At 42.0% G+C, this 19,766-nt stretch overlaps 1 protein-coding gene across 1 annotated transcript in view; it reads left to right on the top strand.

Annotated features, from left to right (window-relative positions):
• Nucleotides 1-19,766, top strand: part of p3h2 (prolyl 3-hydroxylase 2) — a 62,679-nt gene that overhangs the window by 33,163 nt on the left and 9,750 nt on the right. The window contains exons 2-4 of the mRNA XM_034582584.1: nt 14,291-14,443; nt 15,283-15,472; nt 18,435-18,566. Of these exons, the coding sequence (XP_034438475.1) occupies nt 14,291-14,443; nt 15,283-15,472; nt 18,435-18,566 (475 nt within the window). The remainder of the gene's footprint in view (nt 1-14,290; nt 14,444-15,282; nt 15,473-18,434; nt 18,567-19,766) is intronic.

Raw genomic sequence — 19,766 nt, 5'->3', positions numbered from 1 at the left:
TGTGAAAGGGCGACCCCTGACCCCTGTCTGTGAGTGGCGTACCCGTAAACGTTTCCTTTGAATGTGCTTTTCCTCGTAACGTAACTCTCAGATGGGAAAATCCCCCAGTCTCTGGAGCTTTATGGGGGAAAGGTCTCCAACATTTCTGAAGTGGTTGGTTTCGTGTCATCTCCTCTGAGATTGTTGGGACTTTTGAGCTTTTTTTTCTCCATGGTGCTCAAGGAAAAGTTCAACATTATGGGAAAATGCTTTCATGACGAGGGTTGAACTGAAGTGATGCTTCACATGTAGCAAACCACAGTTGAAAGGAAAGCAGAGGTCACTGAGGAAAGCCTGAATGCTGCTATAGCCCCTTTTGCACTGGTCAAAAAAGACACTAACGGCAATTAACATCAGATTCTTGTCTGCAATGGGAATGGATTCAATCAACCATCCCTCCCGGTGCGTTGAATATGACGCACGGGGGAAAAACTCCTCTTCTGGCAATGGGAAAGGAGTCTATCGCCTTTTTTAGCAGGTTTATCCACGTTTAACATCATGCCTATAGCCGCTTATTTTATTATACACTTATAATTCAATACACACACCACCTCCACAAACAAAAGGCAACAGAGACAAAACACAACTGTGAGCCACATTTCAGGTGTGTTTGTGACCAGTGTGTTTTTCCATCTTCGAAAAAGGTGCCTTTATGTGAGTGGAAAGTGTTGGAGTGTGGGATCAGAGGATAGTAGTATAAAAATAAGTTGTGGGCTGACCAGGCCTGTTTTTAGAAGTTCCTCAGCGAAAAGTAAACGTGTGTCTGTGTGTATTTGAGGCAAGAGGGAATGTGAGAGAAAGTGTTGGAAGGAGGAGGAGGAAGACATTATAGGTGATTTTCCACCCCGTCTGCTCTACTTAAACCGTACACACCTTGTGTTTTCGAGGTCTCCACACAAAGCAGGCCCTTGTGTGTCCTGAAACTGCCCAGGAAGCGAGATCAGACACGGGAAAGGGTGTGATGGTTGACTTAGGATACAGTAGCCAATGGGGGTGCCGGGTGGCCGCAAGATAGCTGGGAGGCAAAGGTTGAGTAGTCTCTCAGTGTTAACCCTCACAAAATGTACCTGGACTGACACTGGAGAGGATAATGGAAGCAGTCATTTCCCTCTACGGCCAAATGATGTCAGCGGCAGGGCAGACACTGCTTCAGATGTACAGCCACCCAGATTAGCTCCTAATGGACATGAACTGTGTTTGGATAAGTAATGGGTTCTGGATCGTGAGCTTCTGCTCCACATTCTGGACTCGCAGCGAGCTCATGCCGCTGCGGTCAAGTATGTTCACTCCTCTCTCCCCCTAATCAAAGCCAGCAGTTTTAAAACACACCGGTCGACCATGCAGCACAAAGCCAGAGTCATGGTTCGCTCCTCTGCACGGTGGCATTCTGATTCCACCTCTGTTATGTTTTTGATGTAGGGATTTTTAGGAAAGCTGAGGGATGGAGGCCAGATGAAGGAGGGAACTGGAGGGTCAGCTTTTCCCCGGATCGTCATGCCTCCCGTGACTTCACGGTGGTAATGAAAGAGGCTTTTTAGCAGCGACTGTTTTGAGGCTTTTTCAGACATTCCTTCGACATGACCTTATAGGAGGTGCATACTCTGGCCCGGGGTGGGGCGAGGACAGGCAGAAAGAAGCCCCTGTGCTAAGCTGTCAGCGGGGCTGCACAGATGAGAGGAAGACGGGGGTGGGATGGAGGGAGGAAGGGAGGACATCAAGGTAGACAGCGTTTACCCATGACATCACTAAGAGGAAACGCTGCCCCCCCCTGCATGTGCTTAACACATTAGCCGTACTGCATGTAATGTACACTTTGACCGGCCGGCTGGTTTCCTGACAAGCATGGCACAAGTTTCTGTCCAGATCTAGTGTGAAAGTGTTATTTGATTTTGCAGCGGCGCAAAAACAAACCCTTGTCGGGTTCATTTAGCCGAGAATATCAAGCAACTTATTCATACCCTCAGTGTACAGTAAAGACATTATGTGGCCGGTGTGTACAGTAAGCATGTGCTGAAGCAGTTTTTTGTCCATCAAAGTTGTCGACTTAACGAGATGAAAGATTTAAGGCTGCATGATGGAGAGGTAAATTTGTAGAGGTCGTGATTTTTTTTTTCCTGTCCAATTAAGCGCCACACATACATCATAAGCTCCTTCACCTCTGCATATTTTCCTGTTTGAATGTGTGCGTGTTGACACATGTGCAAGTATGTCTGTCCAATCAAATGTTTTATCTCCATCCTGTCAAGTCCTACTTCACTCCGATTGGATAAGGGTCTACATCTTGGGGGGTCTTTCAGTGTAAGCATTGAAAGTGGTTTTCCAGACTTCTTGGAATTTCTGAAGCTTCTTGAATCATCAGTCAAAGTGCTCCCTGCGAGACTTAGAAACAATACTGGGTGGAGGGAAGTGGGTCGCTCGCTTCACAGGGAGCTAATCAGCCATTTAGTCAAAAATATTCATGCCAGGCATCGGAGCCAGGACCTTCACTCAGCACCGGCAACAAGGAGCTCTGATAAACAGTCAGGGTGTATGCAGCGTTCTTCACAAAGCGTGTTTAATACCAATGAATCCCACTTCATTAATGATTCCCAAGTATTGTGAAATTTTCTCGATCCTCTTTCCAAGATGCTTGATTCCAAGTGCCAGCCTCTTAAAGCGACACATGTTTTCTCAACCTTGAATCTTGTTAATTGAATGGACCCTACTGAAGTCTACTGTGCATTTCCTCTCTCTATTCAAAACCTTTTTCAAAATATATTTGATACATCAATGCCAGGAATAACAAATACTGTTTTCATAAAAATCTCTTCACATGATTAACGTGTCAAAGACCTGATTAATTGTTTGATCTTTAGATCTTTAAGAACGCAATGAAAAGTTGAAATCATTATGTGATGCGACCAACAGTCCAAAACCCCTTGACTTTATTATGATGTTATAACATGAAGAGCAGACAATATTCACATTTGACAACCAAATGTTTGAGAATTCTTATTTATAAAATGACTCAAACTAAAGTTGGCTGAATACATTTCTTTTGGATCTGTTCATTTCCTTTCTTTCCATTCTTTTCACCTCATGTTGGGTTTTAACTGTTTAAATGTTTGTCTTTGCCTGGTTTTCCTTCAACACATCTACACTCAAAGTTTGCTGCCGAACCGAAGACGGATATCATGTCGTTTGCCTGCTGGATAAATATGTCGAGAGCAATATGCTTCAAACCCTCCACCTAGTGACACAAATGTTGGTTTAGTGACAGTAAACCTTCTCTGGGTTTGGTCTGAAAAATGACTCCTTTGTTTACAGAGGAGTAAATATTCTTCCCATTTAAAACACAGCCTGGTGTCGGTAAGTACAGACTAGTGCTCCTCAGACAGTTGGCTGGAATGGTTTGGTCCCAGCCGTGTAGGAAAGTGTGTTTGTGTTTATAGGTCCACAGTCTTAGGAGTAACCTGTTCACAGCTCTTGGCAGTTGAACATTGTCCGTCTACTTTTTAAAACAGAGGAGTGTTCCATGCACTTTATGGATGAGCTTTACTTTCTTCTATCCGCTTTTTTTCAAGGGCTCAAGTGTAGTTGAACTTTTTTTTGTTATTATAGACGGCATCCAAATCATCTGGTTGTTGATGTCTGGTGACATGTAAACACAACGCCTCAGCATCTCCTGCTGTAATGGGCAGGTTCGTGTTGATGTGACATCACATTCCTAAACAACCGTATCACGCTGACCTTTAGACGCAGACACTTCTCTCCTTCACAGGCCTCAAACCATTATTGGCTGTGTGTGGACACTGTTCACACGCTTGCAGATGTTCCTGCTGGAATAAACTCAATGTAAACTGGCAGTGCGCCGAACAGCACTGTAGGTAGCCTGCAATGATTTACATTGTCCATATTTGGGCCTTTTACAGGTTCCTCTATTCTCGTAATTCCAGAAATCTCTGTCTGTGTGTCTGTGTGTGGAACGCCTTTCTCCAGAATCGTTCATTTTATCGTCTTTGCACTTGGCATGTGTTTTATCAAGGGCCTAAGAAAATGCAGTGTTGAACTTGGTACGATTTGGACACGTGATACATTTAATAATAAAACAATTTTAATAAACAGGCGACTAGTGCTCTATCGCAGCCAATTTAAGTGACGCCTTCATGGCAACGGCAAGGACAACTGATCTTCCAGTCCAGCTTCACTGAACTTTGAATAAACAGATGAACAGCTCTTTGTGCCGCAGCGGTGATGCAGCTTCAGGGTTCTGTGGACTGAGTCCTGCAGCTGGACTTTACTCACCACGGCTCAATTACTGCAGGTCTCTTCTACAGTTTCATAAAGACAGCTGCAGCCAGCATAACCACAGGCAGAGCAAACAGCCCGTTCCAAAGAGACACAGGCGCTGCAGTAGTTTGACTGAAAATATTCATGATTTGTCTTGTACCATATTTTGCTACAGCTCCTCTTTTCACCCTCTGCCTCTGTCCAGTCTCCAACAAAGTTCAGTCTCCACTCATTGGTCAGCTGGCCCACTCTTTTGTGAATGGTCAGCCACTAAGAGCTTGCCTGAAATGTCACGCCCCTTGCTTGGAGGCTTTCGGATCAGCTGTGCTGTAGCCTTGGAAACAATGGCGTTGGGTCTGCTGTACTGATTTGAGCCAAAGTTATGTTACTTGGTGATGAATTTTTAAAAAAGCCAGGAATGCAAACATTTCAGCCTCTTCAGGGGCAAAGTTGTGTGCGGGAGAGAAGGACTCCCATTACTGCAGACTGACCTTTTTCACTTAACAGACCTTTTACATGCCCAAACAAAGCAGTATGAGCTATATATGAAGAAAAGGAAAACCTGAAAATCGTGAGCACTTTCATGCACATTTTCAGGAAAGGTTGCTCAGGTACTAGCCGGTTAAATGGTATTTTTGACCACTGCTAAAAATATACCTTTTTATAAACAATTATCACTGGAGTTCAGTCTGAAAATAGCAGGAATGGTGCGGGTCCAAGGATTATTAGAGTTCAAAACACAGCACAGCATTTTATGACATTAGGACAGGATTTTAAGGAGAGAGCTCTATGTGCTTCTCTCTTGTCTGTCTTGTCTGTCTCTTGTACTCCTCCACATGTGGACGTGTTGAACTGCAGCACCTCTTGGACCAACACCTGAACACTACCCTCTGTCTACTTCGCTCGACTTTCCTATCCTCTTGAGAATTGTAGAAACGCCTTCAAACAGCTCGTCTCTTCAGTATTCAGCCCTGCGGTTGCCAGGTTTGACCACTTGTTGCCAGCTCTACAGTCATATTTTGGGTGGTAAGTTGTCTGTATACGACTCAGCGGGCCTGTTAGTAGCACTGAGGTACTTTCAATGCTTTTTGTCACAAACATCATCTCTGCATCTGTGGCGCCAGACCAGCCCCATTAACATACCTGTGAATCAGGCAGGAGGCCCGGAGGAGAAAGGCATGCAAATGTAGATTTGGCTTGGCACCACTCTGTACCCACATCAAGAGCGTGGCACGGCGGTCCAGCAGCTCAGACACAGGTTGCTCTTTAGCGAGGAGGGCAAACCGAGGGCTCGGACTGAGTGCTAGTGTTTTTCATCTCTGCAGGTGCGGTTGTGAAATTCATGTGGGGGGAAAATGTCCTCATCTGGTGCAAGACGTGCACTTCTGGATGAAGCTTTGCTTTTCATGGCAAAGTTTTTGCGTTGCTGTGATTTTTAATCCTGTCGTGTTTCATGTCAACATTTAACGTCAGAGTTTAGATGAAGTGTTTCTGTTGTGTAGACGTTCTTCTCTGTTTGTGTGTAGGAGTGACTTACAAACACAAAGCATTATTTAAAACAGAAGCTTTCCAACAGTTACCTAACCCTCGAAACTACGCCAGTGCCACATTGGCATCTTCAAGTGTTTCATATCTCTAAAATCTTTAACATCAACCCAAGTCAATACAACAAACATTAAATATAATTGATCCAAACACTCTATAAGTTGTTTGAAATATGTAAAATTTTTATTTGAGATTTTTCTCTGTCCCTCTCCCTCCTATCTCTGGTGCCAACGTGCGTTATCAGCACATTTTGCAGCTCACATAACAAAACGAAATGACGTCATCATGAGCCTACAATGTCATGAGGTGGAAGACAGGTCTTTGCTTTCTGCTGCAAAAAGAAGACGTGCTCGAACTATTCTGTTTTTTATTTTAGAGCAATTTGAACAGGGACATAACAAATATAATCTGGCGCAGTCATTTAGGGGCCGATCCCGGTAGCTCAGATTTCAGAGGTTTACACTGTGGTTAAACTTTATGATAAAAAAAAAAAACTGTATGAAAACAGTCCCACAATTCAGTTTCCCAGGAAAAAGGAAAACGATAGAGAAATATTGTGTTGAGCAATATGTTGATAGTATAGATTTGTAGCTCTTCCTTTGATATGTGTTATTTCATGGTGACTGATTGACTGTATTATTACATGATTTTTAAATAATTTAAATTACTACCTTAATTCGACAGGTGTTTTATTTGTATTTCTGTCTGTGTTTTTTAACCACAAATTATTTATCCATAGATTTTTCAGAAAATCTGCTCCATCACAATATATTGATGCTGCAACATTCAGTTTTATAAACTATCTATGTACGCCACCTGCTCCCACAGAGGAACACCGTGGCTAATGATTGAACGGCTGTAGCATTTCAGAAGTTTCTTGGAAAATAACTTACTTTCTTATCATCCTGTTTTTCTCCTTACACACAGGAGGGAAGTCATTTTGATTTACCCATGCATGGTTGTTTCTGGGCTGAATTGTTTTCCATTACAACATTCACTGTAATGGCAAACACCCTTCAAGGCCATGATGGATTCCTGCTGAGGTGGTGTTTTAACCTTGCACTCAGCTCACCTTGATTTATGAGCATGTGTTTTTAATTCAGAATCTCCAAGTTGTTGTTTTTGACAAGTTGATGGAGTAGTCAGACACTCAGAAATCCTCCAGGTTGCATTATCTGTCTCCATAAAGTAACAGTTATGTTCTTGTGTGTGTGAGCTCGGCTGCTGTAAATCCATTATTTCTAGTTTAGAACACATACTTTTTGCTGGTGCAGGGCCCTGTTTGGAAACAGTGACACCCCCCTTTGCCTTCTTGATTGGGTCTTTTAAACTAACATCACAGTGAATCCAACATGGATAACAAATTACAACCAGTTCTAACACCTTGGGACCTGTAGATGCACGATACTGGTGGTTTGATGTGTCCACAGACGATGCCTTGGACACTACAACAATGCTGTCGCAGGATAATTGAGAGCGAGACTTCACGTTAAGCTATTAATGTGTAACGTTGCCAGACAATAAGCAAAGATTCGTAAGAAAAGTTTTTGCCTTTATATTAAGTGGATATTTTGTCGACTGTTGCAGTTGCCCCATGAGATTGAATTATTTCCACTGCTGCTGATGGAGGCTGGACATTCATTTACACACCCACATTTGTTGGCATAGGGCCTAGGTTGAAAAATACCTGAATTGTCCTTTAACAGTTCCACCTCCTCATAGCAACCGAGCAACAAAATCCCTTGTTTTACTTTAGCAATCACTTTTCCTCATTTGTGGTATTTTTCAGCAACTTAACCAACTGCAGACAATCTGCTTCCTGTTCACACTGTCATGCACATGTCCAGACGATGGTTATTACTGATGCAGAGCTAAAATGCTCATCTGGTCATTGCCTGAACCAGACACTAGATTTGTCTTTTGCTTCTGACTCGACTGTTCCTGAACATATGATAATTATTCTCACACATCATTACATGAATCCCCACGATGAAGGAGGAGGAACACAGGGAGTCTCCTGTGCTCAAGGCTTCCCTGCGTTGTGGGTTTCTCGTCTCAGGACAATAGATCTGGCAGAGGCTGACCACAGCTGCTTGTGCTGGTGTGGTGAACTGGAGTTATTTCCCTCCCCCTTCCTCCAGCTGATCCTCTGAACTGAGCCGGGCTGTCCCCGAGGGACTGAGGGTAGCCGGGGCTGGAGGGGGAGGCAGGTGAGAGCAGACTGCAGAATAACTTCCCCTTCACCTCCTTCCTCCTCAGCCTGTGCGATCTTTGCTGTTTAGTCAGGACAAAACATACACTATCAACAGATGACTATCAGATCCAGTAAAGCCATGTGGACAATAGCTGTGTTAAGAGGATTTTTCTCCCTGAATGATGAGGGGGAGACTTTGTGAGGAATGCAGCAGCAGCAGAGGAGACATGACGGAGCGGAGTTGTGTGCTGGCTGTTGCAACATCAGTTAGAGGAGAAAAAAAATCCACCCTCAGATACACAATCACTGAGTTCAATCAATCAATCAATCAATCAAATTTTATTTGTATAGCCCATATTCACAAATCACAATTTGTCTCATAGGGCTTTAACATGGTGTGACATCCTCTGCCCTTAACCCTCAACAAGAGTAAGGAAAAACTACTTAAAAACCCTTTTAACAGGGAAAAAAGAACGTAGAAACCTTAGAGAGAGCCACATGTGAGGGATCCCTCTCCCAGGACGGACAGAAGTGCAATGGATGTCAAGTGTAAAGGAGAACATCAAGATAAAGGTTTTAGCAGCATTGATTAGGGTAAACATTTTGAAGTATAACTGAAGGTCAGTGAATTGGTGGATTAATGTCATTAATGGTCAAGTGTCTGAGGGGAAATACTATGTATCGAGCAGTCCTGCTGCAATCACAGTCTGTGGTCAGCAGCCAGCAAGATCAGGATCCACCATCAAGATCGGATGCCACTATAGTCCACAGTTATTGTCCACTGCCGCCATTAGGATCCATCATCAGCTGCCACCTCGGTCGTGGTCCACTACCAGTATCTGATGCCAACACGATAAAGGATCTGCCTTTGTTATCACGATCAGCCAGCACGATGCAGAATCCGCCATACTGGATCCACCATTACGACCTCTGATACGTGATCCACAGATCCTAATCCATGATGTGGCCACAGCCGCGGCCCTGGGTCTGCGGACAATAAGGCAAAGGGACTCCGGGGAAGAAGTCAAGTCAGTAACATGTATTGATGGGATATGAATTACTTTGATGTGATAAAGATTGAGAAGAGGAAGGAGAAGCTGGAAAGAGAAGCTCCGTGTGTCATGTGTCCCCCGACCTTCTAAACCTATAGCAGCCTAACTAAGAGCAGGTCTAGGACAAGCCTGGACCAGCTCTAACTATAAGTTTTATCAAAAAGGAAGGTTTTAAGCCTACTCTTAAACGTACAGATGGTGTCTGCCTCCCGAACTGAAAGTGGGAGATGATTCCACAGGAGAGGAGCTTGATAGCTGAAAGCTCTGGCTCCTACTCTACTTTTAGAGACTTTAGGGACGACAAGTAAGCCTGAATTCTGGGAGCGCAGTGCTCTAGTGGGTTGATAAGGTACTAACAGCTCTTTAAGATATAATGGTGCCATATTGTTAAGGGCCTTGAAGGTGAGGAGGAGAATTTTAAATTCTATTCTAGATTTAACCGGAAGCCAGTGTAGCGAAGCTAATACTGGAGAAATGTGCTCTCTTTTCTTGGTTCTTGTCAGGACACGTGCTGCGGCATTTTGGACAAGCTGCAGAGTCTTTAACGACTTACTGCTGGAGCCTGATAATAAGGAATTACAATAATCCAGTCTGGATGTAACAAAGGCATGGATTAGTTTTTCTGCATCCTTTTGAGAAAGGACATGTCTGATTTTGGAGATATTACGCAAGTGAAAAAAGGCTGTCCTAGAAATTTGTTTTAAGTGAGAATTAAAGGATAAATCAGGATCGAAGATCACTCCCAAGTTCCTGACTGTTTCATTGGAAGCAAGGGCAATGTCGTCTAGCGCAGCTATATCGCTAGATAATGCATCTCTAAGGTGTTTAGGGCCAAGTATTAGAACCTCTGTTTTATCTGAGTTTAATAAGAGAAAATTGCGGGTCATCCAGGTTTTTATGTCCTTGAGACATGCTTGGAGTTTAGTTATTTGATTACTTTGTTCAGGTTTTATTGACAAGTATAACTGGGTGTCATCCGCATAGCAGTGGAAATTTACCGAGTGTGTCCTGATAATGTTTCCAAGTGGAAGCATATATAATGAGAATAAAATTGGGCCGAGCACAGAGCCTTGTGGAACACCATGGTTAACTTTGGTGCGCACAGATGACTCATCATTAATTTGCACGAATTGGGAGCGGTCTGAAAAATAGGATTTAAACCATTTTAGGGCGGTTCCTTTAATGCTAATTAACTGTTCTAGTCTCTGTAATAAAATATTATGGTCAATTGTGTCAAATGCTGCACTAAGATCTAACAGAACGAGGACAGACACAAACCCCTGATCTGAAGCTATTAGAAGATCATTAGTGACTTTTGCCAAGGCTGTCTCTGTGCTGTGATTGGCTCTAAACCCTGACTGAAAGTCTTCATATATATTATTTTCCTGGAGAAACTCACACAGCTGATTGGCTACAACTTTTTCTAGGATTTTAGACAGGAAGGGGAGATTAGATATCAGACGATAATTGGCTAAAACCTCTGGGTCTAAGGTGGGTTTTTTGAGGAGGGGTTTGATTACAGCTATTTTAAAAGACTGTGGTACATATCCTGATGATAATGACAGATGTATTGTGTTCAGTAATGAACTGTCAATTAGGGGCAGAATTTCTTTAAGTAATTTTGTAGGAATGGGGTCTGAGATACAAGTTGTTGGTTTAGAAGATGAGATTATTTTGGTCAGCTGATCGAGGCTGATCAGAGAGAAGCTGTCTAAATAATTGGTAAGATTCTTGGCCGTTTCTGAGTTTTCTATTCTTGATGGGGTATTAGTGCCAATTGAGGGCAGGAGATGGTTGATTTGATTTCTAATGGTTAGAATTTTATCATTAAAGAAATTCATAAAGATATTGCTATTTAGGGATCGAGGAATACTGGGTTCGGTGGAGTTCATCAGTCTAATGCATTCCAGGTTTTACTGTGTCTGCATTAGTGGGTGATTTATGTGCACATCTTTCCTAAGACCTTTTGCTAATGGCTTTTTACTTGGTGCATTCACATTTGGTTGTGTGCAGTTTGTTTTCCTGATAATTCTGCTGATTGATTAATCAGGAGATTAATTTCATGCTGCACGATTGTCTCATTCAAGACATTTGAACATGGCTGACTAATTCAAGTTGAGCTTTTCATTAGCATGTGGTCAAAGTTTTTTCACTTATTTTTTATGTTTTGTAATTTACTTGTTTTTATACATTTTCATCTGACAAGTTTAGTCATGTCACATTTTATCTTATCTTTTTATCTCAAGCACATTGAGTCTATGCTTGTCATATAAAAAGTGCTGTTTAAATAAACTTGATTGATTTAAACTTGGTGTGCTTCAGAAAGCTGAATATTGACCATCATCGGTGCATCTGAAATATGAGACTAAGGCCTTAAGGTTGGACTGGCATCCATGTGAATATGAAAGCCACAAAACAACCAGATTTATTAAGGAATATCGACAACAAAACACGAATCAAAGGTGTAAAACAAAAGGGAATTTTGCCTTTTAAGACTAAGAGTATATTACACATATTTACCCTCCTGTTGTTTAGACGTGGTGCGTCATTCTCCACTCAACTATTTTAATCCGTTCTCTAGCTCCCAGAGGCATTTGTGATGTCATGGAGCTCGTATGAAATCATCAGAAACTAGACCGTAGCTCTCTTCATCCCCTGGGGGTTGGTGGGTGGTTGATGCTGGGTGTGTCCCAGTGGCTTCAGCCAGGTGATGGGACCAGGAATGTGCCTGTCGCCTCCTCTCACTCTTGGGCCTTTTATAGTGTAACCAAGTGTGGCCATGTGCTGCATGGACTCTTCTCTCCTGCCTCCCCTGTTACCACATGAAAGAGACTCACAGGGAGTCATTCTCCAGAAAGGAGTGGGGAGGAAGAAGTTCTGCTTCCTTTATCACAGCAGTCCAGTTTCTGTTTTATGATGCATTGTGCAGACTTTGTGGAAATAATGAGCCTCCCCCATATAAAATATCTGGATGGGAAACTTAGATGAATGTGGGAATTCCCACATTTTGTTTTTGCTAATTCATCCTCTTGAAAATACTACAAAGAGAACAAAGGTTTTTGTCGTAACAAGTGTTATTCCCATCACATGTGACTCATTGCTGAGTGGTTTAACAGAGGAGCCAGGCCAGACAGGCTCAGGAGAGAGGCTGGGACACTCTGAACTGCTTTAGGTTTGCACCTGCAGATCGAAACTGACTGAGTTAAGGTTGAGATATTCAATCCTTCATAAGAGGGAAGGGACTGTGTTTCTGCTTTTACCTCTTTTTATCTGTCTTTTATTCTCTCTCTCAATCCTCCTTTTACCCTCCATTGTGCCCTGCTTGCTTCATCGCTCTCTTTCCTGCTTTGAACGAAATGTTTTTAAAGCTTAGCCATGAACTTAATTATAATGAACTATTAATATAAACAGCAATACATAAAATATATTGAACTTGAATTAAGAAATAAGCATTTTTATGAAATATAAACACAAATGCACATTTGTTTCTGCATTGTTTATTCTGTAAGATATGTTTTTATATCCGCAGACATAAACACTTACACTGATATGTCTGTAAAAAAGCTAATATCAGCCATTTTTATCGGGCGGCTGATAAATCAGTCGGGATCTTGTATTGAGAACGAATGGGAAAAGAGAAAAGAGCAAACTGTTGTGTGGTGTGCGGTGAGGGGGAGTCAGTTCAGGTTCGTGTCGAGGGTACACCACCAATAGGATCTTATCTGAATGGAACCAGGCATGTTTTGACTGTCACTCTCTTACAGAACAACATTTCTTTGAGGACTAAAGAGCATCGTAAAAAAAAAAGCTACGAGACACGAGCTCACAGCAGACATCTGGAATCTTCATCTCTGAGGAAGAATCCACGTGTGCTGTGTGTTGTGTGATACCAGAGAGTTGTGGTTCGCCTGCTTTTTGATGTTGAGGGACAATATTTGAACTGATGTCTGAGGATGTTTGATGTATAGTGGGATGTGTCGGGTTGTGGTGGTTTTGTAGTGTAGGAGGCCGTCTGTGCTGCGTCAGTATCGCAACCATGAAGGAAAGGTAGAAGCTGAGGGAGAGCGCGCTGCAGTCAGAGACGACACTTGGATTGAATATGATTTTTTTAGTAGGAATATGTTTTCGTAAATCATGAAGATGGTTAAAAATATGAGTTGAGTTTTCTGTGCTCTTCAGTACAATTGGCACAGTGCAGTTCATGGAAGGAAATCTTTCAGAGCACTTTGTCTCTTATTTTCAAACAAATGTAAAGATCTTCATGTAGACTTTTAATATTTTAAGTAAATATTTGCGTAAGTTCACTACAAAGCGATGGATCTCTTCCCTCATTTGTCGAGAAGTATTCCATAGTATTTTGATTAAGTAAAAACCTTAAACATTGAAAAATGTGTTGGGAATTTGTTACACATGAGGCACTATCCTTTTTTTATATTACAAATCCTTGCAAACATATTCTGTATTGTTATATTGAATATTATACATGCATATTTTATGAGAATGTACTTCTATAACTGTTTGTGTTAGTTTTCCAGCTGCTGAGAAACAACAGCTGCTGGATTTTTATCTTTCTAACCTTGAAGTCGTTCACTCAGGATGTGGTCTGCAGTGAATCAGTGTCAAACATTTTCTGTTCTAGTCGACATGTCTCTTTTCTCTCGTGTCTGTGATGGATGTGTTTCTCAGGAAGTGGAAAGCATTCTTATGATTTCTTCATTCTAATACTCCCACCACTCATTAGGCCCAGAGACCTCATCTATCATATCAGCTGTAATGATGAGAGCTCTCCCTAATGATGAGATGTGCATGTGAACAGTCTGTCGCTGTAAAGCTGCTCATTCTTTCCTCCGGCCTGATGAACCAAATTCAGCAATATCAGTCATTTCGGGTGGAATCAAAATTATTTGATCTTCCTTCAGTAACGGCTTAAAAGAAATAATTCAGATTGTGTCCAAAAGAAGATAAACTTATAAAGATTCAGAGTTAAACATTGATTTTGTCAAAAAAAACGTTTATACTTAATCCAGCTAACAAACAAACAAACACAGATAAAAACATAACCTACTTGGTAATGAACGATTTGCGTCTGAGAGAAACATAGTTTTCATGTTGCATTGGAGAGTAAAGCAAACCAAGCTAAAGTATTCACATCTCTCTCTCTCTCTCTCTCTCTCTCTCTCTGTGTCTGTAGCTGAAGCTGCCTGAAAAAGCAGCAGCGGCCGCTCACACCTACTTCCAGGCCAATCCAGAACACGTGGAGATGGGTCAGAACCTGGAGCAGTACAAGGACCTGCAGGGCGTCGAGGAGGATCACTTTGTAGACCGAGAGGCCCGGCCTCACCAGGTAAGCCAGAAAATATGAGTTAGTGAGTTTTGATATGGATACATCAAGTTCCCCATTTCCTTACTTCTCTCTTTCTTCTCTTTTCTTTGCTTTCTCTTCGTCAGGCCTCTTGTTAATAACCTGTTGCCATTTGAGCCATCTCTTGTCAGCCTTTGCCAAAATGTCTCTGCCAGTGCTTCTGTGTTTTTCTACTTCAATTCTTTCCTAAAGGGTAAACGTGCAGATGTCCCCACCCTTAGAATTAATGGCCCATGCAGTTTAATGACTGGAAACTCATTTAGGCCTTTTAGTGCTGGATGTGGTGGAGTCCTAAATGCTAAAGAGATTTGAATCCCTTGTCTGCTTCTGTTTCTCTTTCTCTCATTCTTTCCATTCTGTGTATGGGCTTCTCCCTTCAGGAGGACAGTTGATACTCTCTCCGTGCAAATCCACCTTAAAGAGATTTTAAGCTATATTCACACCTACTGTACTTAAATTAATAATCTATATAATATAAATTCACAACTCTGCACCTTTCAGCTTTTACTCAGCTTCTTTGTATTTTGTTACTGCAGTTAGCTGGTGTGCAAATATCCTCTGGAAACAATAAATTCAATACATTTCCTCTCTGGCAACAGTTTCCTGTCCTCCTGTTGATTCTAAACAAAAGACTTAATGTGCGCTGGAGGATTTATAAAAGCTTTTATGAGGTGGTTATAGGTTCATGCACAGTATTTTAAATGTGTTCAAGAACAATAAACTGTTACTTACTCAAAAGTAAAAGATAACTAGGTCATAAATAAGATCATAAATTATGATTCCCAGTTTCCTCATCTTCTTCTCCTCTCCTCCACCTGCAGCAGTCATTCACAGCAGCAGTGAGGTTGTATGGCAGTGGTGACTACGAGGGCGCCATCACTTTGTTTGAGGAGGCTCTGGTGGAGTATTATACAGCAGACGTGGAGTGTCGGGCCCTGTGCCAAGGGCCACAGAGGTTTGAGGGCCACGATCACCTCCGCTACCGTTACAGCCTCCATGAACTCGTATCAGGTAAGAACTCAAGAGTTTGAATTAAACAGAAGTCAGTCAGCACAGAACATGTCTTTTCTATAGAATCTGAAATATGGAATTGGTAAGCGATAGGGCTCATTCACCTTCCCTGGGTCACTTAAGACTTTGCAATATGTTTTACATCAAAGTGGAAGGCTGTTAGGGACTGAGCTATTCCAGCTGGAGCCCAGCCCACAAGCCTATAGTCCCACAGCATAGACACCCACTGCCTAAGGTTCCTGAGAACACATACCTGCCAGGAAAGGCCATGAAAACGCTATAAGGCCTTTTACAGAGCTACACACATACTCATAGAACTGGAGTTACATCCAGTAACTACTTTTTATTTGGATATGATATGTTGGGTAATCATCTATTTCATAAATAGGTCATTTACGCCGTATATGGATGTAACTTCATCAACATGTCAACGTGGAATTGACGATCTGATAATAGCCGGCACTAATTTACCAACTCATGGAGATGTGGTGTCAAAATGAGCAGGAAGGACTTTGCTCACCTCCTGCTTGTTGCAGCCCAGAGATGCCCACCAAAAAAAGAATTATAAACAGTTCATCACAGTCAAGCTTCAGATGATTTGCTCAATATTTGTTTATGTCAGTCGCCAAGCTTCTCCTGGCTCTCCATACGTTGAAATACAGAGTTTTATGTGTCAACACGGACCTCGAAATTCCTGGTGATAAAAAGGTGTAAATAAACGACTCACACTAAAAGCTTCAGTGCAGATTCGTTGGTACAAGTCTCGGCCTGGCACGGCAGGAACTTGGGTGAGGGTTGGTTACGTGTTATGATTGGCCAGTGAGTTCATTCCCATCACGCTCTCGTGGGCACCCCCGATACCAGGCACAAAGAAATGGTTGGTAAAGAGACAAACACGGACAATACAAACACTATGGATAGTTTCTATGACTTTTGGTACGTACCACTGCCAGCTGATCTATATCACCGCCCAAACCCATTTACTTTGGGAGTACTGAACTTACACTGCATGTTTTAACAAACTCTCCAGAAAACATTAAGTGCAGATGCAGTACGGAAACTTAATTTGTTTTACACAGTCTCTTAGAAATAAATCATATCATGAAAAAATAGGGAATAACACCAAGAAAGTTTGGCCAAGCCCCAGTTGGCGCCGATGTGTTGAGTTGTATCCTCTGTTGTTTAAAACTATTAGCTGAGCTGTGTGCAGTTAGCTGTGGGATTCGGTAGACATGCTCCATTACTATACTCGACAGTCCAAGAAAACATCCTGAGTCAGAGCCAGGGAAGCAGCCTGAGAGCAGCCGAAATCCCATGAGTCACCAGAGGAGTCACTGCCACTTGTGTCTCTTCTCCTCCTTGGCTCTTTGTAACCTCACTTAGACTCGTTCCGTCACTGCAAGAAAGCAACTGAAGTGCTTTTTCCCTTCATTTACTACAAATGACATGAATTAAGTTGTTCCAGATACAAATAGAAAAGCTTTGAGAACTCCAGTCTGGAATTAGTTCTACCATAGTTTTGTTGTCACTGTGTGTGTGTGTGTGTTCGCTCATTTTCTAGGTTTTTCAAAGTTGTCTTTCTGACATCTAAATTATCATGTCATGTAAATTAAAACTCAGTTTTCAGTTTAATAGGAACAGAACTGCAGGCAATAGGAAACAAATCACAACCTTTGCTTTTACGATGCCTTTAATGTTCAGTTGCTTTTTTCTTCTTCTTTTATGCATGTGTTTTAGAATTGAGGTTATAATTAGTGATGTGTTCCATTGGATTGCATCATATATGTATCATATGTTTAATTTCTGTCCTCTCACTTATAGATGGGACAAAAATAAAGCAGTCATGAAGTTACTTTTTATAAGAGTAGAAAAAGACAAATATGTGTAGAGTATGTTGCAAAATAACATACAAACAAAAACAAATAGGACTTGAGTCTTGAAAATGACATTTTCACACAATGATATTTTTATTTGACATTAAATGCATTTTAATTTTATGTAATAAAAGTTTTCATAACTCTCTCTCTCTCTCTTCATATATAACAAGCACTAATCTCACATTTTAACTGGTGTGTTATTTTATTATGTTAGGAGCATGGTATGGAGTCAGCGCTGTAGGTGTCTGTGGTTTTAAACTGTCTTCCTGCACCTTTGATGTGGAGAGATGCTCGTATCCACAGGGAAACACTTTAGCACCAGATGATAATTACGAGGTTACACTTACACAGCAACTTTGGTCCAGGGGGCTCGTGTTGACATAAGTCAGGCCTCTCTCTGGAAACCAGTTGTGTGCAGTAGCCGCAGCTTAATTGCTGACAAGTGTGCTTTGTCTCAGTACGGCACAGTTGCAAAAACACTGAAAAGACGGGGAATTACTTTTGGCCCAGCATTGTTTTACTTACAATCAGAGGATTGTTTTCCTCAGCTACACTAAAGTGGCGACTGTGATTATGATGTTTATTTGTGTATAAGGATTTCACAGAGTGACATTTTCATGTTCAGGCTCCACTGACCCAGAAACAGCTTTACATTTCTCCGTGATGCTATCCTGACACAACTCCGATCCCTGCTCTGCTGAGAGAAGTTGAAATTGACCAGAGCTCTGTTGTCTTGAGAGAGAGAGGAGAAGTAGAGCTGCAGCTGCTCAAAAGTGACCTCACTGTACATACATGCTCACAACACACAAACATCCAGTCTGCTGCCGGTCCTCACAGGGCCTGACATAAGGAAGGGATATGTGGCACCCAGTGAAATCTGTCCTCCCTGAACGATCAACACACACCAGGATTTATCACCACATGAGCAACAACATGACGACATGAAAGCATCGTTCCTATTTTGAGGAGAGAACAGTGTTTATTTTTAAACTACAAACAGCCCCTTAGCCAGAACTGGTTGACAGGACACAAGACACATGTACCAATGATCAATTTTCAACACAACTCTTTTTATTTTGTTTCAGATCACTTCACTCAGGTGCTGCACTGTGAACACGAGTGCGTCAGAGATCTCGCCACTCGGCCAGGCCGCCTCTCGCCCATGGAGAACTACCTGCCCCTGCACTACGACTACCTTCAGTTTGCCTACTTCCAGTGTAAGTCACACCTCTTCAAAGGTCTTTTTGTCTTTCATCATCATCATCATCATCATCATCACATCACTCTTTCTGTAGCAGCAGAGGAAACAAAAGGTAGATGAGTGTAGTTATTATTGTTCAAAACATGACAACTCTCTGGCTGCACATTGTGTAATTATGAACAAAGCAGATGGATACACCCACAGGTCATACACCTGAACACACACACACGCACGCACGCACGCACGCACGCACGCACGCACGCACGTACATGAACTCATGGTGACCACAAAGAAGTAAAGGCAGGTCGAGTCAGTCACACCCTGTTAGAAGTTTAGAAGTAGACCTTGGTTTCACTTCAAGTATTACTGATATTATCTGGTGTGTGTTTGTCTGGATGCCTTTTATAGGAGTGTATCGTGTGTGTGTGTGTGTGTGTGTGTGTGTGTGTGTGTGTGTGTGTGTGTGTGTGTGTGTGTGTGTGTGTGTGTGTGTGTGTGTGTGTGTGTGTGTGTGTGTGTGTGTGTGTGTGTGTGTGTGTGTGTGTGTGTGTAAGAAAAGATTGCCTCAAGTTCCCTATTGTTGATGGATTAATGAAAAGCTCTATTGACAAGAGTTTTGGCTCGATAACAAAGCGCTGTTGGAAAGGACGGGGCACTGAGTGGTTGTGAGATCACCAGATTAAACTTAATGATCCATTAGCATGTGGCTCTCATAAAATAAAGTTGTGCAAACACACTGAGATCAGGCTTTGATTCTTTACAGCTGATGGGTGTGTGTCTGTCTGTCTTTGTGTCTGTCTGTCTTTTTGTGTGTGTGTGTCTGTCTCTTTTTCTGTCAAGATCTCTTTACCTGAGTTGATGAAAGAGTGTGTCTGTGATTCTGCTGTAATGTTGTGAAAGTGGAAATGACTCTTTAATGACTCTATAACCCTTAATTTCATTACTTTTTCAATATCAATTAGCCTATGATTCAACACTGGCATGTTTCAGCATCAGCTGTTCTCTATATTTGCGTGCTGCCTCTCTTTGTAGTAATGTAGTTAATATTGTCACTGGCAGTCGTCCCTTTTTCGCCTGAGATTCAAAATACAATCCTTCACACAAGGGATTCACAGGTGCATGTTACATTTGATCATTATTTGATCCGTTATTTCCCGAAAACCGCAGATCACATCAAATCAGTGAGGAATTAAATGGTCAGGATCACAGGATGAAG

Source organism: Hippoglossus hippoglossus, chromosome 4 (assembly GCF_009819705.1).
Source record: "Hippoglossus hippoglossus isolate fHipHip1 chromosome 4, fHipHip1.pri, whole genome shotgun sequence".
In the NCBI taxonomy this organism is placed as follows: Eukaryota; Metazoa; Chordata; class Actinopteri; order Pleuronectiformes; family Pleuronectidae; genus Hippoglossus; species Hippoglossus hippoglossus.
This window is presented reverse-complemented; position numbering and strand designations above follow the sequence as displayed.